This window comes from Peromyscus californicus, unplaced genomic scaffold, assembly GCF_007827085.1.
Source record: "Peromyscus californicus insignis strain IS unplaced genomic scaffold, ASM782708v3 Scaffold_20__1_contigs__length_68692818, whole genome shotgun sequence".
Classification (NCBI taxonomy): Eukaryota; Metazoa; Chordata; class Mammalia; order Rodentia; family Cricetidae; genus Peromyscus; species Peromyscus californicus.
The window spans coordinates 54,268,274-54,290,928 of record NW_026294503.1 but is presented as its reverse complement, the minus strand read 5'-3'; the positions used below and the strand labels follow the sequence as shown (position 1 = coordinate 54,290,928).

Genomic DNA, 22,655 nt, shown 5'->3' with positions numbered 1-22,655 from the left:
CACATTGGCGGTTGCCTGAAAGCGCATAGTCCACTAACAGAAACAGGAAATAGAGAAAGACAGTGAGAGAACAGAGTCCCACCCAAGGTCTGTTGGTTCACAAAGAAAAGCGAGGCTGCCTAGAGATAGGAAGGGTCTCTTGAAGCATGACACAGGTGCCTACCAGACACTACCCTGAGGAAGGAAGTGGAGGATGGATAGGCAGAGAGCTCCATACAACTCCTATGTGCAGGCCTCTGCCCAAAGACCCAGAGTGAGACATAGTAACTTACAACTGTCACGTAAGGAATGTCCTTCGAGTGACTATGTGCAGAGGGCAGTGGGTAACCCAGACCCTGAGTCCCCAAGTCTAAGGGTAGGTTTTCTCATTAACCCTCTGAGATTTGGTTTCCAAAAGTCTCTGTAAAAAACGGTCCAATAATCAACTTCACAAGAGACTATTAGGAAGGTGAACTGAGATAAGAGAGTTCATAGTAAATCTCATGACTACATCATCCTACACAGCGTTGGCTGGTTGGGTGATGGTTAGTTTTTTGTCAACTTTACACAAGCCAGGTCATCTAGGAAGAAGAAATTTCAGTTGAGAAAATGCTTCCATCAAACTGGCCTATAGGTAAGCCTGTGGGGCGCTTCTTTTACTATTATTAAATAATTGATGTGGAAACGCCCAGCCACTATGGGTGGTGCCACCGCTGGGCAGGTGGTTCTGGATTATATAAGAAAGCAAGCTGAGCAAACCATGTGGAGCAAGCCAGAAAGCAGCATTCCTCCGGGGGCTCCGCTTCAGTTCCTGCCTTCATTTCCTACCCTGACTTCCCTTCAGGATGGAGTGTGATTGGGACACATAAGCTGTAATACACCCTTTCCTCCCTAAGTTACTTTTGGTCATGGTGTTTTATCACAACAACAGAAACCCTAACTAGAACAACTGTAACCTTGAAATGCGTGATGGTGTACAGAGCAGATGTCTACATCAGGACCAGATGACACAGATGCCCACTATACTAGGCAATGATGTGCCTGACCCCAACTGAGCAAGCCCACTTGGGTGAAATGGACAGCGCGCTTCACTTGGTGACCCCCAGAATCCTAGGATGGAGGGCAGAGGAATACTCCTACCTCTCATCCTAGATATTATACAAGTCCCTCATCTTTTGCCAAATCAGTGACTGGGCCACTTCCTAGAATTCAGCCCCTTCCAGGATCAAAGGCTACAGGAGACCAAGGTGGAAAGAAGATGAGATAACTCTAAGACACTATCTTTCACGTATGACAAAGGGAGGCACCACAGATGTCAGCAGTTCTCTCAGGATTAGACGATCAGGCAAAACAAAGACACCCCCCCCAAACATCCATAAGCGGGGTGATCCCAGAAAATACCATCTCTGTCAGCCACCACCAAAGTGTAGCTATTGCTTGTGCCAATATCAACCCCAAAACTATACCCTGTTCTTTCTACCTGAACCTGGGCCCTGCTTTGTACCCATGGATCATGAAGTCACTCAGCGCTGCTGCAGTTATCTCTCTTGGGGAAGCCACCCACCCTCAGTTCAACCACCATCATGGCCCCACCTTTCACGGGGTTCAAGGGGTGCACACCCAAGCCTCATTAGCAGAGAGCAGCTAAGGAAGAACCCTAAACATGAAACGGACCTTAATCTTAAGCCCGTCCAAAGATGAAGCCCCAGGCCAGACTGTCATAGAACCGAGGCATGGTCTATCTAACTTTAATGCCAGCTCCAGCCCTTTGCTGCCCAATGTCACTGCAAATTGAAACAAGAAATGGGGACACTTCAAGTAACGCTCACAGAAGAAAGAGGAGCCTGGGGCTCCATGTTCCAGAAAGCATCACAGGCAGAAAAGCCTACCCAGAACATAAAGCCAACCCTATGGCTAGAAGACTTTGCTGTAGCCGGACAGCAACCCTTTACTGGAGGAGGGGCCTGCAGTACCCTGCAGACTTACCTGTACCCAGGATGAGCCAGTCTGGCTCCAGAAACAAACACGCATGCACACGTACACACTACCACCACCACCCCCATCTGTCTGTCTGTGTGTCTCTGTCTGTGTCTGTCTGTGTCTGTCTGTCTGTCTGTGTGTCTCTGTCTGGCTGTGTCTGTCTGTCTGTCTGTCTCTCTCTCTCTCTCTCTCTCTCTCTCTCTCTCTCTCTCTCCAGGCACTCACACACGCACACATGCGCGCACAGAGGCATAGGCTGGACCCTTCTGCCTGCCAGTCTTGGAGCTAAAACTACACATGCAGCGTCTGGTCCTTCCTCCTAGGGCTTATCCATATGCCAAGTCTCTTTTACGCACTGCCTGCTGGGAGCTCAAATCCTCTGGCCAAGGAGACACCCACAACCCTATCCCCACTTCATCTTCATCCTCACCATCCTGTTTTGTTCTCTCCACAGGTATGTTCATGGGATCGTGTCACACGGGAAAGCCATAGGAGGCTAAACACAGCCCTAGCACCTAATGGGAAGCACAGACCCTTATCTAAATGTCAACTGCTGGGCCCAGGGCTATCATAGGCTAGAGCCCGGACCTGCTCTAGGCCCTGACCAAAAATTCTGTTCAGTCCACACAGGCCGCTGTTCATCACGGTCCCCAGGTCTGCAAGGGTGACTAGCAAACAGTTGTCTTGGAGTATGGGGGCCCTGTTACACCTCCACTGCTTATGAGCACCACAGCCCACTCAGAAAGGATCGATGGGCAGGCAGAACTCACCGACATCCGAGTCTTTGTGGGTCTTGATGACCTCAGCGAGCTCAAAGTTCCCTGCAATGATGGCCACCTGAGAGAAAGAAGTCAACACATGGAGGACAAGGAGGGAGGCTCAGCAACCCAGATTTGAGCCCCACCCCAGGCGGTCCTGCTGGGATCCTAAGCCACCCGTCTCTCGAGTCACAGCAGTCAGTGTCTACGCGCACAGCGCTGCCAACGGACAAGAGATAGGATACCAGTAACCAAAGTTGGCCCGCTGCCCTCGTCGGCCTCAGTCCAGGGTGCTTCTGGGACACCAGGCTGAGAGTCAAAACATGAACAGATCTGCACACACTAGCAGAGCTTCTAATCTGCCCCTACATGCAGCCACGACTCCTATATCAATCCTGGCCCCACAGCTTTTCAGCCCTCGTTCTTCCTACCCATGTCCCCAAACCTGGCCAATAGACCCTGATGTATCTACTTCCAGATGTGCCCACATCTTCAACCTCTGCCTCACTCTCCCAGACATGACCATAGCAGCTTGCCTTTCTGACATTCTCAGGGCCCTGTGCGCCCATTAAGAATAATAAACAGGGCTGGAGAGATGGCTCAGAGGTTAAGAGCACTGGCTGTTCTTCCAGAGGTCCTGAGTTCAATTCCCAGCAACCACATGGTGGCTCACAACCATCTGTAATGAGATCTGGTGCCCTCTTCTGGCCTGCAGGCATACACGCAGGCAGAACATTGTATACATAATAAATAAATCTTTAAAAAAAAAAAAAAAAGAATAATAAACAGAGGCCGGGCAGTGGTGGCGCACACCTTTAATCCCAGCACTCAGGAGGCAGAACCAGGTGGATCTCTGTGAGTTCGAGGCCAGCCTGATCTACAAAGTGAGTTCCAGGACAGCCAGGGATACACAGAGAAACCCTGTCTCAAAAAAACCAATAATAATAATAATAATATAAACACTTCTTTCCCTGCTGCTTTCATGGTCCATAAATTCCCGTGATACCCTCAACTCCTCAAAAACTCCAGGCCACAGAGATGATAACTACCTGGCTATCCTATCCAGTGCCAACCAGCCTGGCGGACTAATGGCTCAGAAATATAACCTGGGTCAAGTCAGGTACAGTAGCAGTCACACACCCCTCTCAGCGTGGACCTCTGCACTCCTCCCTGCTTCTGGGGAATCAGGCCCACCACACCTGTCTTTCTGTCCTCTCCATGAGGCCCTTCCCCAGAGTCGTGGAGTCATATGACATTTACCCACAGGAGGAGGGTAGAGGCAACCACCACAGCAAACACTCCCTCAAATTCTGGGCACCACACTAGCCCCACTCACAGTTCCGCCTCCGGCGGCAGTCCTGAGAGTGAGCGCTCCCTTCTTGCCCTCTGAAGAAGAATCCGGGTTCAAAGTCAATAGGACACACAAGCAACCCCCCTGGGTCAGCCTTACACATCCTGTACCTGGAAGGCTGTCTGGCTGTTGTAATTGCGGACGTCCTTGTTGGCACCACGGAAAAGCAGGACACGAGCACAACTCTCCTGTTGGGAGGCAGCAACAATCACAGTGGGCAGCAGGAGAGGCAGGGCCAGGCCGTGGCAGGTGCACAGGAGTGCAAGGCCCAGGAGTCACTCACACTCACACACACACACACACACACACACACACACACACACACACACATCCCTAGGCTAGGTAGGACTACGTAAGTAGCTCTCATCTGAGAGCTAGTTGTTAAGAGCATACATATGGACGCATTGACACACGTGTGTTCGGAGAACAGATGTGTTTAAGTAGGTCACCCAGTAACCAGATCGGGCACAGAACATACACACGGGAGTGTCGCACAAGCTGGGGTGTGCGGTCACCTGCGTGCTGGCACAGACACACACGCAGTCACACTTTACCACATGCAGAAAATGTAGATGAACCGACAGAGGGGTGAGACGCAAGGTGTTACCTGGTTGTAGAGGGCACAGATGTGCAAGGCTGTGTTTCCCGAGGCATTCTGGGCACCCATGTTGGCCCCATAAAATAGCAAGTGCTCCAAGTGCTGCACATGTCCAAAGCGGCAGGCCTGAGGAGAAGAGAGGTACTGAAGCATCCCAGGTACAGAGGCATACAGCCTGCACCCAGCCCAGGCCCCCTGCTCACCTGATGGATTTCTTGCCAGCCATTCTCATCAGTGGTCCCCAGCTGTGCATGATCATGAAGCAGCAGCTCGCAGCAGAGGGCATCCCCGCCCCCTAGGGCACTATGGTACAGGGGCGTCAGGCCGCGGCTGTCCTTGTAGTCAGGTGAAGCCCCCAGGTCCAGCAGGGTCTGAGGGTAAGGCACCTCAGGATCCATGCCAGGCCCAGCTTTCTGCCTGAGCCCATGAGTCCCTCCAGACCAGGGTCCTGCCCTCACTAACCGTCAATGCCCCTGCGTTCCGCTGGCGGGTGGCACAGTGGACGGCTGTGAGCCCATCTCGGGTTCGGAAGTCCAGGTGAGCACCGCCATTGCGAAGAACCTTCAGGAGGTCAGTGGCGTTGTCCAACTGTGCCGCAAGGCTCAGAGGGCACTCTGGGTTTGGAGATAAATGAAAGTTAGGGTCCCAGCTACTCAAAAAAAAGAAAGGAAGGAAGGAAGGAAGGAAGGAAGGAAGGAAGGAAGGAAGGAAGGAAGGAAGGAAGGAAGGAAAGAAAAGGAAAGAAAAGAGAAAAAAACACAGCCCCTCTCTGCTCTTCTTACCTCCTGAGTCAGGGTCATGGAAATTGGGGTCCAGCCCCTTGTCCAGCAGGCGGGCCACCTTGTCTGTGCTGTGTAGCTGGACATAGTCCATGAACTTCTTCAGGTTGGCCTAGAACACCAGCCATCCCAGTCAGCTGAGTGCCACAGCCATGGTCATCTTACCATCACCCCCTTCCTCCAGCAAGCTCCCGACCACCTGGAAGGCAGACACTGTCCCCAACCCCGACCTGTCTAACCTGTCATCCGGCTTGCTCATCCTCAACCCCAATACTCTTACCTCAACTCTAGTTCCATCTTGGCTAGACCCATGTGCTTTCAAAGCCCTTCTCTGCAACCCCACAAGAGCCTGAGCAAACCTGTCGGCCTGAGCCTGGCCACTTCCATCACAGCCAGACCACCTTAGTCACAGACTCCAAATGACTCCCTTCCCTCAGCCTAAAAGAGCACTGAGTCCATTCTAACAGGCGCCAAATACTAACAGCTCTAGACTCACTCCTCTGGCCAGCTCCTCCTACACTCCATGATAAACCCCTGGAGCACTCATGACATGACTTTGCCTATTAGTCCTTCACCCAACAAAGCCTCGCTAGCCTTGTCTGGTGGCCTAAAAGCCACACACATAGGGCAAGGTGTCCCAGCCCAGGCATCTAGAAACAGCATGTATCATAGACAAGAGAGGGTGTCTCATGAACCAGTATCATGGGGTCAGGGTGATGAAACCAGAGGAAGGATCTATGCGAATCATCTAGGAAGAACCTTAGCCTGGAGGTGACAGGGGGAGAGGGTGGGGACAGCTGGCCCCCAGGCAAGCAAGAGGACAGGGCTGCAGTGAGGAGTTCAGATTCATCCCAAACACAGACAAGACTCACTGAAAAGCAAGTCACTCATGTCTTGTGGGCCCCTGAGAAAAGATCTAGAGAACCCAGGGTGACAGGGTCACACAAGGGCCAGTGGAGGGAGACAGTTACCTCTCTGACATGGTCTCTGCCCAACATAGAGCCAGGGCCACTGACTGTCACCTGCTCTGGAGCAGCAGAAAAGTCTGCCACAGAAGCCCAAGGATCTAGGACCATAGGGAGGGTCACAAAGACCCTTTCCTAAGCCCCAGGGACCATCAGTGAAGTATCCCACAAGCAAATTCCCATTGGCCCATGGAGCTGGGGGACTTGGAAAAGGGCTATGGCACCCACCTTGCTCCCTGGACACCCACAGGAGTGTAGTACCCCCTCAAAACAAAAAAGGCAAATGGCGTCAGGCCCACTTGGGAGCAGGTCCCAGAAGAATAGACACTGTACAGGTGTACCCAGACTACAGGGTCTACCTAGGCAGATCTGGCCAGCTTCACTAGCCAGTCAAAGCAAGTGACTCAACCCCTCTGCCTCACCTGTGAAATGAGGTAGTAAATCTCCTCCGGGAGAGAATTAATGAGATATCTAATTCTGTGTTCCTTGTACTAGGGAACACTAAACACTGGACCTCTTGCCCTCACAGCCAACAAACACGCTGGACGCTCATTTGCTTCCCTCTCCCCCAGCTTGAAACAAGGCAAAAAAATCTCATTTAGCTAGAACCTATCACTGAACCAGCCAGGGGCATGGAGCCTGTAGCCAGCCCCAGATCAGGTCCCGAAAGCCACTTCCGGGAAGGCAGGCTGGGCCAAGCCAGAACAGGAGCAGTGGTCATGGGGAGTCCCCTCCGAAGACGGCCTCCTTACCTTTGTGTGCAGCTTTGCAAACTGCTTGTCATCGATGAGGTTCTGGGCATAAACTCTCCGCTTGTATCGAAACTGCTCAGATAAAGAAAAGGTGGAGAGAAGGGACCCACACAGGTCCAGTGAGCAAGTGGCGGTGGCCACCACTGCGTACCGCTCACCGCTCACCACCCTCCTGCCCACACTTTCACTGCGACACAGCCATACAAGTCCCAGACACACACACACACACACAAAGTGGACAGACAAACACTGACAACTACTAACTACCCTCTACATTACAGAAACGATGTGTGGTTCCAGAGAAGACAGTACTCGGCCAGTTCGTGGCCTGGCAGGTCTACAGCCTGTCTGTCTCATTCCCACCACCAGGACTTGGAAAACTCCACGGCTCCCCCAAGATCTGAAACTAAGCTTCTATTCCCAGACACTTCCTCTCCTAGTAGAAATAACCCAATTCCTGGTGCTACCCACGAGGATCAGACCAACTCTGACCTTGGTGTACACACACACACACACACACACACACACACACACACACACACACACGAGACCTTCCAATTAGGACCCAATCTCCACCCCTATACCTGGAATGGCACTCAAATCACCCTTATATGTCATAAATGGTGCTAATATTTTGGGCCAACCTCAGAAGACTTGGGGGTGAGGGGAAAGAGACAAACGTGCACACAGATAACACTGTTCACACTGCATGACCCTTACGGCACTCACTCCTTCTCACACTTCTCCCTCCAGTGTTCAAACTGCTCACACCACACATGCTGAGTGCATGTGCTGCAGGTGCTCATTGTGTGCTTGTACGCATCGCTTGCTGCAAGCACTCTACACACTGCTCACACTGTTCTCCACGCTTAAGCTGCAACACAGCACTTACCACACATGCAGCTCACACTACGCCCTACCCGCTGCACTCAAATGTACCCACCTCTGGCTCTCAGCACACTGCTCAGGCTGCACACAGCCCCCCACCGCTCCTGTAGCCAACTCCTCCCGGCCTGCCCTTCACTGCTCCAGCCACGGAGCTCAAAGATCACACCCAGTGCGCTCCATGCCACCCCCACCCTGGTCTGCCCAGCACCTCCAGATAGGGCAGGGGCGTGTCCAGGTTAGGCGGGTAGTCCTGTAAGAGCCGCTCTTCATCCAGGAACTTGCCGGCGCGACCCCGGGAGGGCGGCTGGAATAGCCCGTAGTTGAGCGCGTCCTGAAGGCTGTGGTTGAGGGCGCAGAGCACACGCTGCTTGGCGGCCCACACGGGCGCGGTTGGGTCCAGACGCAGGCACTTCTGCAGCGGAGCGAGTCGTGAGCCCGGACCTGCGAGCGCAGGACACCGCGCCCCGGGCCCCGCATGGAGGGCTAGTTGGGGAGCAAGAGCAGGGACCCCGCGCCACGGCGCAGAGGCCGAGGCCCCGCCCCGGGGCTGGCCTTCCAGGGCCCCGCCCCGGCGATGGGGAGGGTCCCGCGGAGGCGGCGGGGGAGGGGCGAGTGGCCGCGGCCGGGGGTCCTGGCGCAGGGCGCGCCCGGCGGGGGTCACCGCTAGCGGGCTACACAGGGGTACGGCGAGATCGCGAGGGCTCACCGTTTGTTGCAGGTCCGGGATGCCGACGCGCACGACCACGGCGCTGGCCCCGGGGCCGTCCATCCCGGTGCTAGCGCCCGGGCCCGGACTGTTGCCGGCGGAGACAGGAGCGCACGGGGATTCCGCGCGGCGCCCTGGCCCCCCCTGACCCCCCGCCGGAGCCCCGCCGACCGCGCTTCGCGGGAGGGGGCCGGGGGGGGCCGGGGCCGGGGCCAGCGCGGGGGACAGCGGCTCCGGGGGCTCCGCAGGCGCAGCGGCGGCGGCGACGGCGGCACGGTTTAGCTGCATCGGCCCCGGCTTCGAGCGGCGCCTGCCTTCCCCGGGGGCGGGGGCGGCGGGGGGAGGGGGCCCGAGCCCGGAGCGGAGCGGAGGCGGGGAGGGGGCCGCGCCGGAGGCGGGGACGGGAAGCCCAGAGCCGGGAAACTGGGGTCCCCCGCGGGGTCGGGCGGCGTGGGCGTGTGGTGCAGAGGGCGGGGGCCGGGGGCCCGCGCGCGGGGGGGGGGGGTGGCTGTCGAGGGGGAGTGGCTGACACAGCGGGGGGATGGCACGCCGCGCTTCCGCTGCAGGCGAGCGTCGCAGACCACCGTGTTAGGGTGACGGAGGGTTCTGGAGCTGGATGAGGGACCTCTACGCGTCGGGGCAAGAGGACCACAGGCTGACAGGGAGGGAGAGACAAGCAGGAAAATCGGTGTCCCGGGGTGGAAATCTCCCCAGTCTGCCGACCCCACTCCGGACCCCGAGGAGGTGGTGGGATCAGCCGGGGCACCGTGCTGGGTGGGAGTCGGAGGGCCGCAGACCCCAGGTTCGAGCAGGGTGGAGCTGCTGTGCCACGGAAGCGCCCCCCAAATCAGCCCTTCTAACCGCACCCAGGGTGTTCCTTTCGGCCCCCGCCGCAACCGAGTTTGGGGAGTCTGTCCGGACTCTGCGGTCTCCCCCCACCTTGGCTGGCCCAACCCTGCAGCTGGTCGCCCCCTCCCCGTCACCTTAGCGACAGCAGGATGGGGGCGCGACCTACGAGGAAGGGCTTAGGGGAGGGGGCGCCACTAGTCTCCACCTGCGACGGGGAACTGAATTTTAGTTTCACACGTTGTCGTGGCAACGCGGGAGGGGGTGACGAGTGGGCGGGGAGGGGAGCGCTGCGAGTGAACCAACTCAGGCGCCGCCCGCGTGGCGTGCCAGCCTTAGCCCGGCGCTGCCTCGGAAGTGCCCAACGCGCGGGGGCCTCACTCCCGAGGCCCAGAAAGGTGCAGCCCCTGAGTGGATGATTTGCCCTGCTAACAGTAGGGTCTAGTCCTGCCTTCCACTGCACTCTCCCACCTACCTTGACTTATACCCCACCCCCTAACGGCCCCAGAGAGCCACTCATCCCTGGCGGCACACACTGGACAGCTTTTGCGGAGCAGTCTGGCCGGGAACTCTGCCAGTGGCAGAAAGCATCCCCTCAGCCCCAGCCTCCCCAACTCTCCCCATGAGCAGCCCTGGACCGCCCACAAAACTGGTTATTCCTGAGCATCCCAGGAATAACCTTGGACTGCCCTGGTCCTATACACCATACACCTCACCATATCCCACCTCCTGACCACCTTGGTTCACCTGAGACATGCCCTCACCCCACACAGACCAGTGATTGATTAGACTTCCCCCAAAAAACAGCCTGCACTCTACGGATCCACCACCTTCCAAAAGTGTTTCATGACTCCATAATAGGGCCTTCTGACCAATCCAAACCCCACGGGACTGTCCCCCATGGACCACCTGGCTGACTCCCACATCACTACCTTTGAGGAACAACCTCTCCCTTCTCAAGAACCACTTACCCGGCAGAGCTGAGTCTCCAGCGCTCCTGCGCCTCTGTTCCCTGCTGCCCTCAAGCCTGGGTGGACCCCTGAGTGCTGGAGGAAGTGAAGCCCCAGCAGGCCCTGACCTCCAAGCCCCTCCCAAGGTCTGATGGAGCGGGGCAACTTAGGGTACCCTAGGGGCTAGGGCAGGATGTCAGAGGGGCAGGAGCAGGAAAGAGTCTCTCTTATCTTCAGGAAGCACCTTGGGAAGCTCAGGGCTGGGTTTCCTGTGTCCCAGCCCAGAGAGGAAACGCTGCTTCCTGGCCCGGGAGTCTCCGCCATCTTCCTCTCTTGCCTCTTTCCTTTTCGCCTTGACCCAGGCCTCCTTTCCGGCTAAACCCAATCCCTCCCATCAAAACCTCCACCCACCTTTATTTCCAGCCTCCCTTTTCCCTAAACTAGCTGCCTGCTGGTGGGAAATGATGGCCAGAATCCACCAGGGATGAGGCTGAAATGGAGGAATCCCATGCCCTCAATCAGGCAGCAGGCCAGCTTTGGACACTCAGTAAACCTGTCTTGACCTGAATGGGCCCAGATCCCTGGGTATTGCCTCTTCGGGGCTTGCTGTCCACAACTGGACTTCATGGAAGGAAGCCTTTGAGCCTCCTGACACCTCCCTTGCTGGGTGAATCTAACTCTCCGTATAGGCCTATGACCTTTGTTGCCAAGCTTTTAGGGAGAAAGTCTCACATTTTGCTAACCAGCTACCTGCAGACTGACAGTCTCTTGAGCAGCCCTGGCCACCTTCCCTCAGGTCCACCAGACCCCATCTCCCAGGCAAGGTGACACTTTGCCTGGCCCTACCTTCAAATACCGGTCGGGTGCCTTTTGCTTACTTTCTTCCTTTACCCGGGGCCAAAATTCTAGAAAGATCTTATTTTGACCATGCACACTTCTTCCCCGCCTCCTAGTGCACTTTCAGCTACACAGCTCCAGGAGATTTGGGGGTGGAGGAAGATTTGTGACTAGTGCATCCAGAATAGTGTATGGCACGTGGATTGGCAGCAAATGTGTAACTATAGTCCTCAGCACGCTGCTGTGCGGCTCCAAGTGTCCATTGCTGAAGCATTCACTGGAGACATCCAAACCTCCAGTGACAGTCTCCATGCTCTTGACCCTTCCGCATCCTAAGCGTCCTCTGACCTGTGATTCGTACTCCCAGCCCACCTTCTGGCCCTCTGGTTGTCCTCGCTTGGCCTGTAGGCTCCTCTGTATGCTAGACGGCTTGCCTCACTTCCACCTGGGGAGGTATCCCTCCCTTCCATCCATCTCTCCTGGACACTTCTCGATCTTGTCACTCGGCTCATCCTGGCCTGTCCCCTAAGTTACCATTTACGGGGGACCTCTTGCTGAAAGTCTGACAGACATTCTTCTGTCCAGTCTAACCTGTGCCCTCCTGAAGCTCTTCCTTTGATTTCCATCCTATCAGGAGGTTCTGTACTCATCTAGAGAAGCGTCTCCTAGACGCCTTCCTCTTCCAGCCTGCATCTCTCCCTTTGAGGACCCACCTCACCCCATGCTTCTTCACTAAATACTCTGTTCTGCCCTAATCTGGTTTCTCTTTTGTAAAGCTGCCATTGTCGAAATTTCAACACACTGTAATTCCTTTATTTGTTGCTTAGCATCCCTTTCCCTGCCAGGAGGTGGGCTCCCTGTGGAGAGAGGTCTTAGCCTCTCTGGTTTTGCTGTGACCAAGCCCTGGTACACTGTGTAGCTCAGTTTGTTTACTATGTAAGTAAGCCAGAGATTAAACTGTCATCTACAGTATTACACCCAGCTTCAGCTCAGACCTCCTTGCTGTGGAGCAGCTGAAACTGGGAGTGCTAGGTTGACTGCAAAGCTGTCTGGACCGTGTGTGTGTGTGTGTGTGTGTGTGTGTGTGTGTGTGTGTGTGTGTGTGTGTGTAGTTTTTATTGCTCCTGGTTATATAATATCTAAAGGTATATGCATATTCCATCTCATCTTGAGTCTAATTTTTCTTTTTCCAGGAATAAGAATCTCTTTAGATTCAGCTTTGGTTTTTGCTTTGTGTTGTTTAGGATAGAGTCTGGCGGTGTATCCCAGGCTGCCTCAAACTTCCATCAGCGCATCAGCCTCCAAGTTTTTTGGGTTTGTTCATCTCTTTTTCTTCATTTTACACTATCATATTTCTCGCTATATTTCTTTTCGTTCTTGCTAAATTCACTGAACTGGATATTTTTCTGATTCATTTTCAGTGTTCTCCTTTTCTCTAAGTCCTTCACAAGCATTCAGCACTGTTAATCTCCAATTATCATTTGAGTCAGAGTGTTGATATATAATGACTTTATTTCCTTTTGTTCTGATTTTCTGATGTCATATATTTTGGCTCAGGTATTACAGGAATGTGCTTATTTACGTTTTCAAATGTTGACTATGTGTTTGTGGACTAACTCTTTATTAATGATCTCTTCCTGCATTGTGGTCGGACAAGATGGTCCAGACAATACTGATGTTTGTGCAGTTTGTGAAGATTTTCCTTGGCTCCTGGAGCTGAAGGAGGAAAAATGACAAGTTCTAGGCCAAATTGGACCACAGAATGAGATCACATTTCAAAAACTGAAGCAAGCCTGGCATGGGGGGTGCACAGGTAGTTCTCTGAGTTCAAAACCAGCCTGATCTACTGAGCGAGTTCCAGGACAGCCAAGGCTATGCAGACTAACCCTGTCTCGGAGTGGGTGGAGGGGAGGGACCCTAGAGAGATGGCTGAGCAATGGAGAGCCCTTACAGCCCTCGGAGAGGACCCGGTTCAGTTCCCAACACCAATGTGATGGCTCACAGTGATCTGTAACTCCAGTTCCAGTGGTTCGGATGCCCTCTTCTGGTCTCCATAAGCACTGCATGTATTCAGTGCACATACCTGAAGTGCCAGCAAAACACTCCTACACGTGAGATTGTTTAAAATCTTTTTTTAAGGTTTAATACATGTGATGTATGTTTAATACATGTAATAGACCTTTTTAAGCATTAAAAAGCAAAATAAAGCCAGTTTAACCCTTTGCATCTGTATATTTATTGGGATTAATGATCAACTTAACTAATTTCTATCATCCATTTTGTGCTGTCCTTTCTCGGTGTGGCTTTCATCTACATTTCCACCTTCCATTTAATTGATCAAGTTTTCTTCATTTCTCTGTCCTTCCTTTCTCATTGGTTTGGAAGTTGTGCAATCTCATCATTTTTCACAAGTGCACTTAAACTGCATCGCTAGTAAAAAGTAAAGCTAATTAGTATCTCTTTTTTTTCATATAATAAAAAGAATGTATAGCGAGTTCCAACTGATCTTCTCATTCTACAGTTCTTTTGCCCATTTCCTTCAACTTGAAAATTTGCCATTTTTGTTACTGTTCCCATGGCCGAAGAGTGAGTACTTCTTTAGTCTTCCTCATACGTTGACAGGTTTCTTTATTTGCTGTTCTTTCTTGCTGCTGCTCACTCTTTAAACTCTCTGGGGCTTAAATTATCTTCTTGAAAATACATCCCTTAGAAATTTCCTGAGACTGTCTTGTAATGAATGGCTAAGCTTTGTCTTTCATTAAGAGTCTCATTTTGCCCTTACTCTTATTTTGTTTCGATTTTGTTTGAAATTTTAAGATTTATTTTATTAATTTTGTGTATATATGTGTCTGTGTGTACATTTGTGCCTGTGAGCCTAGGTGCCCCAGAGACTAGAAGAGGGCTGTGAGCCACCCAGAACTCAAGTCCCCTGCAAGAACAGAACACACAGTTAATCACTGAGTCATCTCTCCAGCCCCATTAAGTTTTTTGAGACAGGGTATGGTGATTTGAATGAGAATGGCCCCCACAGGGTCATAGATTTTAATGCTTGGTCACCAGGGAGTGGCACTATTTGAAAGGATTAGGAGGTGTGGCCTTGTTGGAGGAAGAAAGTGTGTCACTGGGGGTGGGCTTTGAGGTTCTAAAAAGGCCAGTGTCTCTCACTTGGTGCTGTCTGTGGATCCAGATGTAGAACTCTCAGCTACTTCTTCAGCACCATGTCTGCCTGTCCCACCATGCTTCCTGCCATCATGGCAATGGACTAAACCTCTGAAACTGTAAGCAATTAAATGCTTTATTTTATAACAGTTGCCATGGTCATGTTGTCTCTTTACATCAACAGAACACTGGCACAGAGTCTTACCATACAGTCCAGGCTGGCCTCAAACTTGCAATCCTCCTGCCTCAGCAACAGGATTACAGATCTATACCATCATGCTTACAGATGTATGCTACCTTGTGGGGCGTTTACCCAACCACCCCCACAGTTCCCCAGAGTTTTCTTGAGTGCGAGCAGCAGGAAATATTAGATAGAAGGATTTATTGCGGAGAATATTGCGGAGATAAACAGATAGAAAATAAAGGATAGCCTCGAGAGGGCCTAGAACCTATTCCAACAGGCCCCGACTGTCTCTGCCCCAGGGTTTTTATAGAGACGCCAAGGGGTGGAGCAAAAGACCTCCTCCCCCAGCACAGCCAAGTGCAGGCCATCTCAGACACCTGCACTCAGGCCTGTGGTCTAATCATCCTCTATGCGGACCTGCTGGGTAAAGCCACGAGGAACCCGAGAAGGGGCTCCCACACTACCTTCACCTTTTGTCTTAGTTAGGGTTTCTATTGCTGTGATGAAACACTATGACCAAAAAGCAAGTTGAGGAGGAAAGGGTTTATTTGGCTTATACTTCAGCATTGCTGTTCATCACTGGAGGAAGTCAGGACAGGAACTCAAACAAGGCAGGATCCTGGAGACAGGAGCTAATGTAAAGACCATGGAGGGGAGTTGGCTTGCTTCCCCCGGCCTGCTCAGCCCACCTTCTTATAGAACTCATGACCAGGCATGGTACCATCCACCATGGGCTGGACCCTCCCCCGTTGATCACTAAATGAGGAAATGCCTTACAGCTGGATCTTGTGAAGGTGTTTCCTCAACCGAGGCTCTTTCCTCTCCGATGACTCTAGCTTGTGTCAAGTTGACACACAAAACCAGCCAGTCCACTTTTGTCTTTCTGAAGGACAACTTAGCCAATATACAATCCTAAACTGATAGCTTATTTTCCTCAAACTTTTTTGAAGTCTTTTTTCCCCCTCTTTTCTTGTGGTACTGTAGCTTGAACCCAGGACCTTATGCATGCTAAGCGAGCACTCTACCACTGAGCTACATCCCCAGCTCACTTTGAAGCATTTTTTTCTTTCCTGTGTGTTACATTCTGGAGAGTTTTTGAAATTCTGACTCCTATAACAGTAATCCTCTCTTTAACTGTGTTTAATTTGCCATCAACCCTGTTTGCATTCTGGTAACTGTAATTTTTATTTTTAGAAGCTCCACGTGGTACATTCTTAAATCTTCGTGTCTTTTTGTTTTGTTTTTTTTTTTACTTTTTTGATTTTCACTTAATTAGGTTTTGAGGTTTCTTTCCTTCTTAGTCTTTTCAAATATATCTATCTTAAATTTTTGTTTTATTGGGTGACATTTTGGTAAAAGGTCCTTCCACTCTGCCTTTGGGGTTTCTACAGTATCTTACTGTGACAGGTAGATAGATTCAGGGAAGGTTTGATTATATATATATATATATATATATATATATATATATATATATATATATATATATTCCTACTCAGCTTGGATTTAGCTGAGAATCCTGAGGAACCTAGAGGTGTCCCTTCAGAGGAGGACCACCAGCCCAAGACATTTGTTTGTTTGTTTGTTTTTGGTTTTTGGTTTTTGGTTTTTCGAGACAGGGTTTCTCTGTGGTGTTTTGGTGCCTGTCCTGGAACTCACTTGGTAGCCCAGGCTGGCCTCGAACTCACAGAGATCTGCCTGGCTCTGCCTCCCAAGTGCTGGGATTAAAGGCGTGCGCCACCACCGCCCGGCCCCAAGACATCTTTTATGTGGCCTTGAGGAACACAAAGGATAACATAGTTCCCACTCCGAAACTAGTAGGGGAAGGCCATGGTTACTGTTTCACAGACAGAGAGACTTTTTCACCAGATCTTGACAAAGCTTTAAGAAAACCTGCTAAAGTTAGAAAGAAACGAGTAATAGTAATTATGTTGGGCACTTAACATGCCATTCTAAGTATATTACATGTATTAACTCATGCAGTGGTTACAAAATCACTGAGCAAATCACTGTTATTGTCTGCATTTCACAAACAAGATTAAGTAAGTCTCCTCACAGTCACAGGAACAGGAGAGAAACCAGTGGGAGCTATTTATTCATGGCAGTGCAAGCCTGTAAGCCGGCACTCTGGAAGATGAAGCAGAAAGATCACACATATCAATTCCAGGCCAGCCTGGACTACATAAACCTGAGACTAGGGAGTTGGGGGTGGGAAGAACACATACTGGGAGAGACAGGAGGAGGGAAAAAGGAAGAGAAGGGGGGAGGAAGAAGAGAGAGAAAAGGCACATTTTGCTTTTCAGTTTATCTGTAGATCAATTGATGTGACTATTTGAGTGTCTTAGTTCTGTTGCTGCTAAGGGACAGCATGACCAAGGCAACTTACAAAAGAAAGCATTTAATTGGAGGCTTGTTACAGGTTTCAGAAGGTTAGTTATTGAGTGTCATGGCGGGAAGCATGGCAGCAGGCAGGCAGGCAGGCCTGGTGCCGGGGCAGTAGCTAAGAGCTTCCATCCTGATCCACAGACAGCAGACAGAGAGAGCGCTTGAGACTTTGGCCTTTTGAAACCTCAAAGCCCACCCCCAGTGACACGCCTCCTCAAACAAGGCCACACCTCCTAATCCTTCCTAAACAGTCCACCACCTGGGAATCAAACATGCAAGTACATTAGCCTATGGGAGCCGTTCTCATTCCCACCTCCACAATGAGTTGTTTCCAGCTTAGAAGAATTATGGATAAAACTGCTTTTGAATATTTGTATATGTTTTGATCTAAACTTACACTGCTGGTTTCTCTCGGATAAATACAAAATGGCTTTGTGGTAGATGCATGCTGACTTTTCAAATCCTGTGCAGTCTTCTGGAGTGACAGCATATTTACATTCCAACTTCTCCCACTTCCTCTGTGTCATTATCAGTCTTTGATATCACAAGACTGTGGCTTCAGTCTTCCCATAACTGTATGTTGTGTCCCATAGAAGGTTTGAACCCTATTTCCTAGATTACTATCTGAGACTCAGCTGTCTCTTACGGGCTGATTGGCCTTCAAGTATTTTTTTTGTGAAATATCTGCTTTAGTCCATTGATCTCAGGAAGTTCAACACTCAAGAAGCTAAGGCAAGAGGATCAAGAGTTCTAGGCCAGGGCTAGAGACATGGCTCAGCAGTTAGGAGCACTGAGCGACTGCTCTTCCAGAGAACCCTGGTTCGACTCCTAGCACCTATCTGATAACCACTTGTAACTTTAGTCCCAGGGGATCCAATGCCCTCTTGTGGCCTCCACAGGCATAGAACACAGGTGAGGCACAGAAATACATGCAGCCCAAACAGCCATATAGGTAAAACTTTGTTTCTCAATGAGTTCTAGGCCCTGTGGCACGTGGAGGTGAGGGGGGAGTCTTACAGGAGTTGGTTCTCTCCTTCCACCCTGTGGGTTCCAGAGATCAAGCCCAGGTTATCAGGCTGGTTGGCAAGCACATTTACTCCCTGAACCACCTCACAGCCCTCCAAATAATTTTTATTTGTTCATTTATTTATTTTAGTTTTTGAGACAGGGTCTCTCTACATAGCCCTGGCTATCCTAAAACTCACTATGTAGACCAAGCTAGCCTCAAACTCAGAAAAATCCACCTGCCTCTGCCTCCCAAATGCTGGGACTGCAGGCATGTGCCACCACAACTGGCCTCCAGATAATATTTAAAACCCAGAAAAACACTATAATTTCATGCCTCACCCTTTCATAATAATCTTGTGGGTTTTTTTTCTTTAAGACATCTCACTATATATCCCTGACTGGCTTGGAACTTACTATATGGACCAGATAGACCAGGCTAGCCTTGAACTCACAGACATCCACCTGCCTCAGCCTCTAGAATGGTGGAATTAAAGTGTGCACCACAACCTCCCACAGTGGATTCTTTTGGTTTTATATTCCTTTTGGTTTGGTTTGTTTTTTTTTTTTTTTTTGGCTTTGTTTTGGAGTTTCAACACAATATGTGTCTCAGACTGTTCTTGAACTTGCAATCTTGCCTCAGCCTAATCAAGTATTATTGGTTTATGCCACCCCACTTGGCTTAAGTTCTCATTATTAAAGAATCCAACCCTCTTTTTCAACATCATTAATATTCTTTGAGTCCTATCTACGAAATCTTTACCTACCTCATAATCACAATTTTTTTCCAGGCTTGGTGGCACACAACTTTAATCCCAACACTCTAGAGGCAGAAACAGGCAGATCTCTGTGAGTTCGAAGCCAACCTAATGTGCAGGCCATCCAAGAATACATAGTGAGGCCCTGTCTCAAAAAAAAAAAAAAAATCTCCTGTGTTTCATAGTTTGGGCTCCTATTCCTCCTGCTTTCTGAAGACATCTACCTGCCCAGTGCGGGAACTTTAGTATGCTTTACAAGTTCTCTACCACACGGTTACACTCCCAATAGTTCCTTTGGCCAGGGTGTGGGGTGCAGGGGGTGGGGGTGGGGTGGTGTTAAGACAGGATCTCGACGGGCGGTGGTGGCGCACGCCTTTAATCCCAGCACTTGGGAGGCAGAGCCAGGCGGATCTCTGTGAGTTCGAGGCCAGCCTGGGCTACCAAGTGAGTTCCAGGAAAGGTGCAAAGCTACACAGAGAAACCCTGTCTCGAAAAACCAAAAAAAAAAAAAGAAAAAGACAGGATCTCTACATAACCTTGGCTGTCCTGGAACTCACTATGTAGACTAGGCTGTCATCAAACTCACAGAGAACAGAGATCTGCCTGCCTCTGCCTCCCAAGTGCTGGGATCAAAGGTGTGCGATACGATGTCCAGCCCAACAGTTTTACTTTTTTTTGGCCCCTGAATAATTTCGTTTCTGGTTTTGGTGTCAAAAAAAAAGTAGATGCTTATGTTTTACCTTGGGGTGTCAAGTTGCTCAGAAACATTTTTTAGGGTTTGGAGGTATACCTCAGCAGTAAGTAGAATGTTTGCCTAGTATGTCTGAGACCTGGGTTCAATCCTAGCACCACACACACACACACACACACACACACACACACACACACACACACACACACAGAGTTAAATTTGTTTATGTGTGTGTGTGTGTGTGTGTGTGTGTGTGTGTGTGTGTGTGTGTGTGTGTGTGTACTGGGAATCAATCCCAGAACCTCATACATGTTAGGTGAGAACTCTACCACTGAACCCCAGGCCCGGCCCTCATTGTAAAAGTCTTTAAAAACTATTATTTATTGAGCCGGGCAGTGGTGGCGCACGCCTTTAATCCCAGCACTCGGGAGGCAGGCGGATCTCTGTGAGTTCGAGGCCAGCCTGGGCTACCAAGTGAGTCCCAGGAAAGGCGCAAAGCTACACAGAGAAACCCTGTCTCGAAAAAAAAACAAAAAAAAAACCACTATTATTTATCGCCGGGCGGTGGTGGCGCACGCCTTTAGTCCCAGATCCAGGAAAGGCGCAAAGCTACGCAGAGAAACCCTGTCTCGAAACACACACACACACAAACTATTATTTATCATATATGTATTTAAGGGGTGGAGACACGCACGTGCCGCGACTGAGTGCAGAGATCTGAAAAGAAGTTGAGGAGTCCGTTCTCCTTCACTGCATGGATCCCAGCGCCAGAAGCCAGGGTTCCCCGCTTGGCAGCAAGCGCTTTCGCCCACTGTTGGAGTTTTCTCTCTGTTGGTGTGATAAACACCGTGACCAAAAGCAACTGGGAGAAGGGAAAGGTTTCTTTAGCTGACACTTCCAGGACTCAATCCGTCTCTGCGGGAAGCGAGCACAGGAAGTGAAGCAGGAACCATGGAAGAGTACCGCTTCCTGCTTCCTCACTGGCTCATGCTCCTCTGGGTCTCTTCTCCAGTCCCGGGATCACCTGCCTAGGGCTGGTGTTGCCCGTGGTGGACAGCACCCTCCCACATCAGTCATCATTGACGACAATCTCTCTCAGCCATGGGCCCAGGCCAGTCTGACCTGGGCAACTCTTCATTTGAGGTTCTCTCTCTCTCTCCCTGTGACTCCAGGCTTGTGTCTAGTTTACAATAAAAACTAACCAGGCCACCCATCGAACCATCTCACCAGCCCCTTTAAAAATAGTTCCACACTCCAGGAGTGGGGAGGGGGGAGTGTGGGGGCGGGTGAGGGCAGTGGCACATGCCTTTAATCCCAGCACTCAGAAGGCAGAGGCAAGCAGATCTCTGTGAGTTCGAGGCCAGCCTGGCCTACAGAGTGAGATCCAGGACAGGCACCAAAATTACACAGAGAAACCCTGTCTCGAAAAACCAAAAACACCCAAACAAATAAACAAAAAAAAAAAAATATTTCCAATGTACCAAATGTAGTAGCGCACGTGTACTCTAGCACTTGGGAGACTGAGGTAGGATTAGTTTAAGACCACCCTGGGATACATAACAAGACCTTGACTCAAAAAAATAGAGTAAAATCTTCATAGCATTTCATACAGCATGATGAAAAACTAATAGAAATGGATAGTGGGGATAGTTACATACGTATGCACATACTTAATACTACACAACTGCACACTGATCCATGGTTAAAATGGAAATTTTTGTGCTGCCATTAACCAACAGTCTCCCGTTCCCTTTTCACTGAAGGCCCTTTAACTACTGCTCTACTTTCTGACTCGGTTTTTCCTATTCTAGGCACATCTCAGCACCAGTTTTTTGAAAGACTGTCCCTTTACCTTGAATTGCCTTTGCACTTTGGTTGAAAATCAGCTGGCCACATATGTATGGTCTATTTACGGACTCTTCTATTTCTTTCATTGATCTATATTTACATACCTTCTTCAACACCACCCTGTTCAATTTCTAAAATCTTATAGTAACTTTTGAAACAAGATAGTATCAATCCAACGACTTAGTTGTTTTTTATTTAATTGTTTTGGCTAAATAGTAACTATCTTTAAGGCATTAGCTTGGGGTTCTTGTTGGACTCCTGACAACAGAAGTGGGGGTGTCTCTGACTCTTTTGCCTGTTCATGGGACCTTCTTCCTCCTACTGGGTTGCCTCATCCAGCCTTGATATGGAGGTTTGTGCCTAGTCTTAGTGAATCTTGTTATGCTGTGTTCAGTTGATAGCCTGGGAGGTCTGCTCTTTTCTGGAGGGAAACAGAGGAGCAGTGGATCTGGGGGAGAGGGGAGGTAGAGGGGAGGGGAGACTGCAGTCAGGATGTACTGTATGAGAGAAGAATAAATTTTATTTATTTATTTTATTTATTTGTTTATTTACTTTATTTTGGTTTTTCGAGACAGGGTTTCTCTGTATAGTTTTGGTGTCTGTCCTGGATCTCGCTCTGTACACCAGGCTGGCCTCGAACTCACAGAGATCCACCTGGCTCTGCCTCCTGAGTGCTGAGATTAAAGGCGTGCGCCACCACTGCCTGGCCTTTTTAACCACTTTCAATGTTTGATGTGCAGGTCAGATTTTAGACTTAAAATTTTAGGTTTCTTTTTTAAATTTATTTTAAAATTTATTTTTAAGACTTAATTTCTTTTAGGCTGGAGAGATGGCTCAGCAGTTAAGAGCACTGGCTGCTTTTCCAGAGGACCTGGGTTCAATTCCCAGCACCTACATGGCAGCTCACAACTGTCTGTGACTCCAAGATCTGACACCATCACACATACATGCAGGCAACACACCAATGCAAATAAATAAAAATAAAGAAAATATTTAAAAAATAAAATAGAGCCGGATCTTGAGAACTGTCTCTTATAAGTTGTCCTTTGAACTCTGCTTGCACACATACACACAAGAAAGAAAGAAATGCTGGCTGGGTGGTGGTGGTGGTGGTGGCACACACCTTTAATACCAGCACTCGAGAGGCAGAGGCAGACGAATCTCTGAGTTCCAGGCCAGCCTGGTCTATAGAGTGAGTTCCAAGACAGCCAGGACTACACAGAGGAACCCCTGTCTTGA

General features: G+C 50.3%; 1 protein-coding gene across 1 annotated transcript in view; it reads right to left on the bottom strand.

Moving 5' to 3' along the window:
* The window catches only part of Shank3 (SH3 and multiple ankyrin repeat domains 3), a 59,748-nt gene extending 50,689 nt beyond the window's left edge, over positions 1-9,059 (bottom strand). The window contains 9 exon segments of the mRNA XM_052748665.1: positions 2,730-2,796; positions 4,179-4,256; positions 4,676-4,792; positions 4,870-5,037; positions 5,129-5,280; positions 5,449-5,557; positions 7,163-7,234; positions 8,259-8,462; positions 8,757-9,059. Coding sequence (XP_052604625.1) covers positions 2,730-2,796; positions 4,179-4,256; positions 4,676-4,792; positions 4,870-5,037; positions 5,129-5,280; positions 5,449-5,557; positions 7,163-7,234; positions 8,259-8,462; positions 8,757-9,044 — 1,255 coding nt within the window. The 5' untranslated portion in view covers positions 9,045-9,059.
* Positions 9,060-22,655: the final 13,596 nt, after the last annotated feature.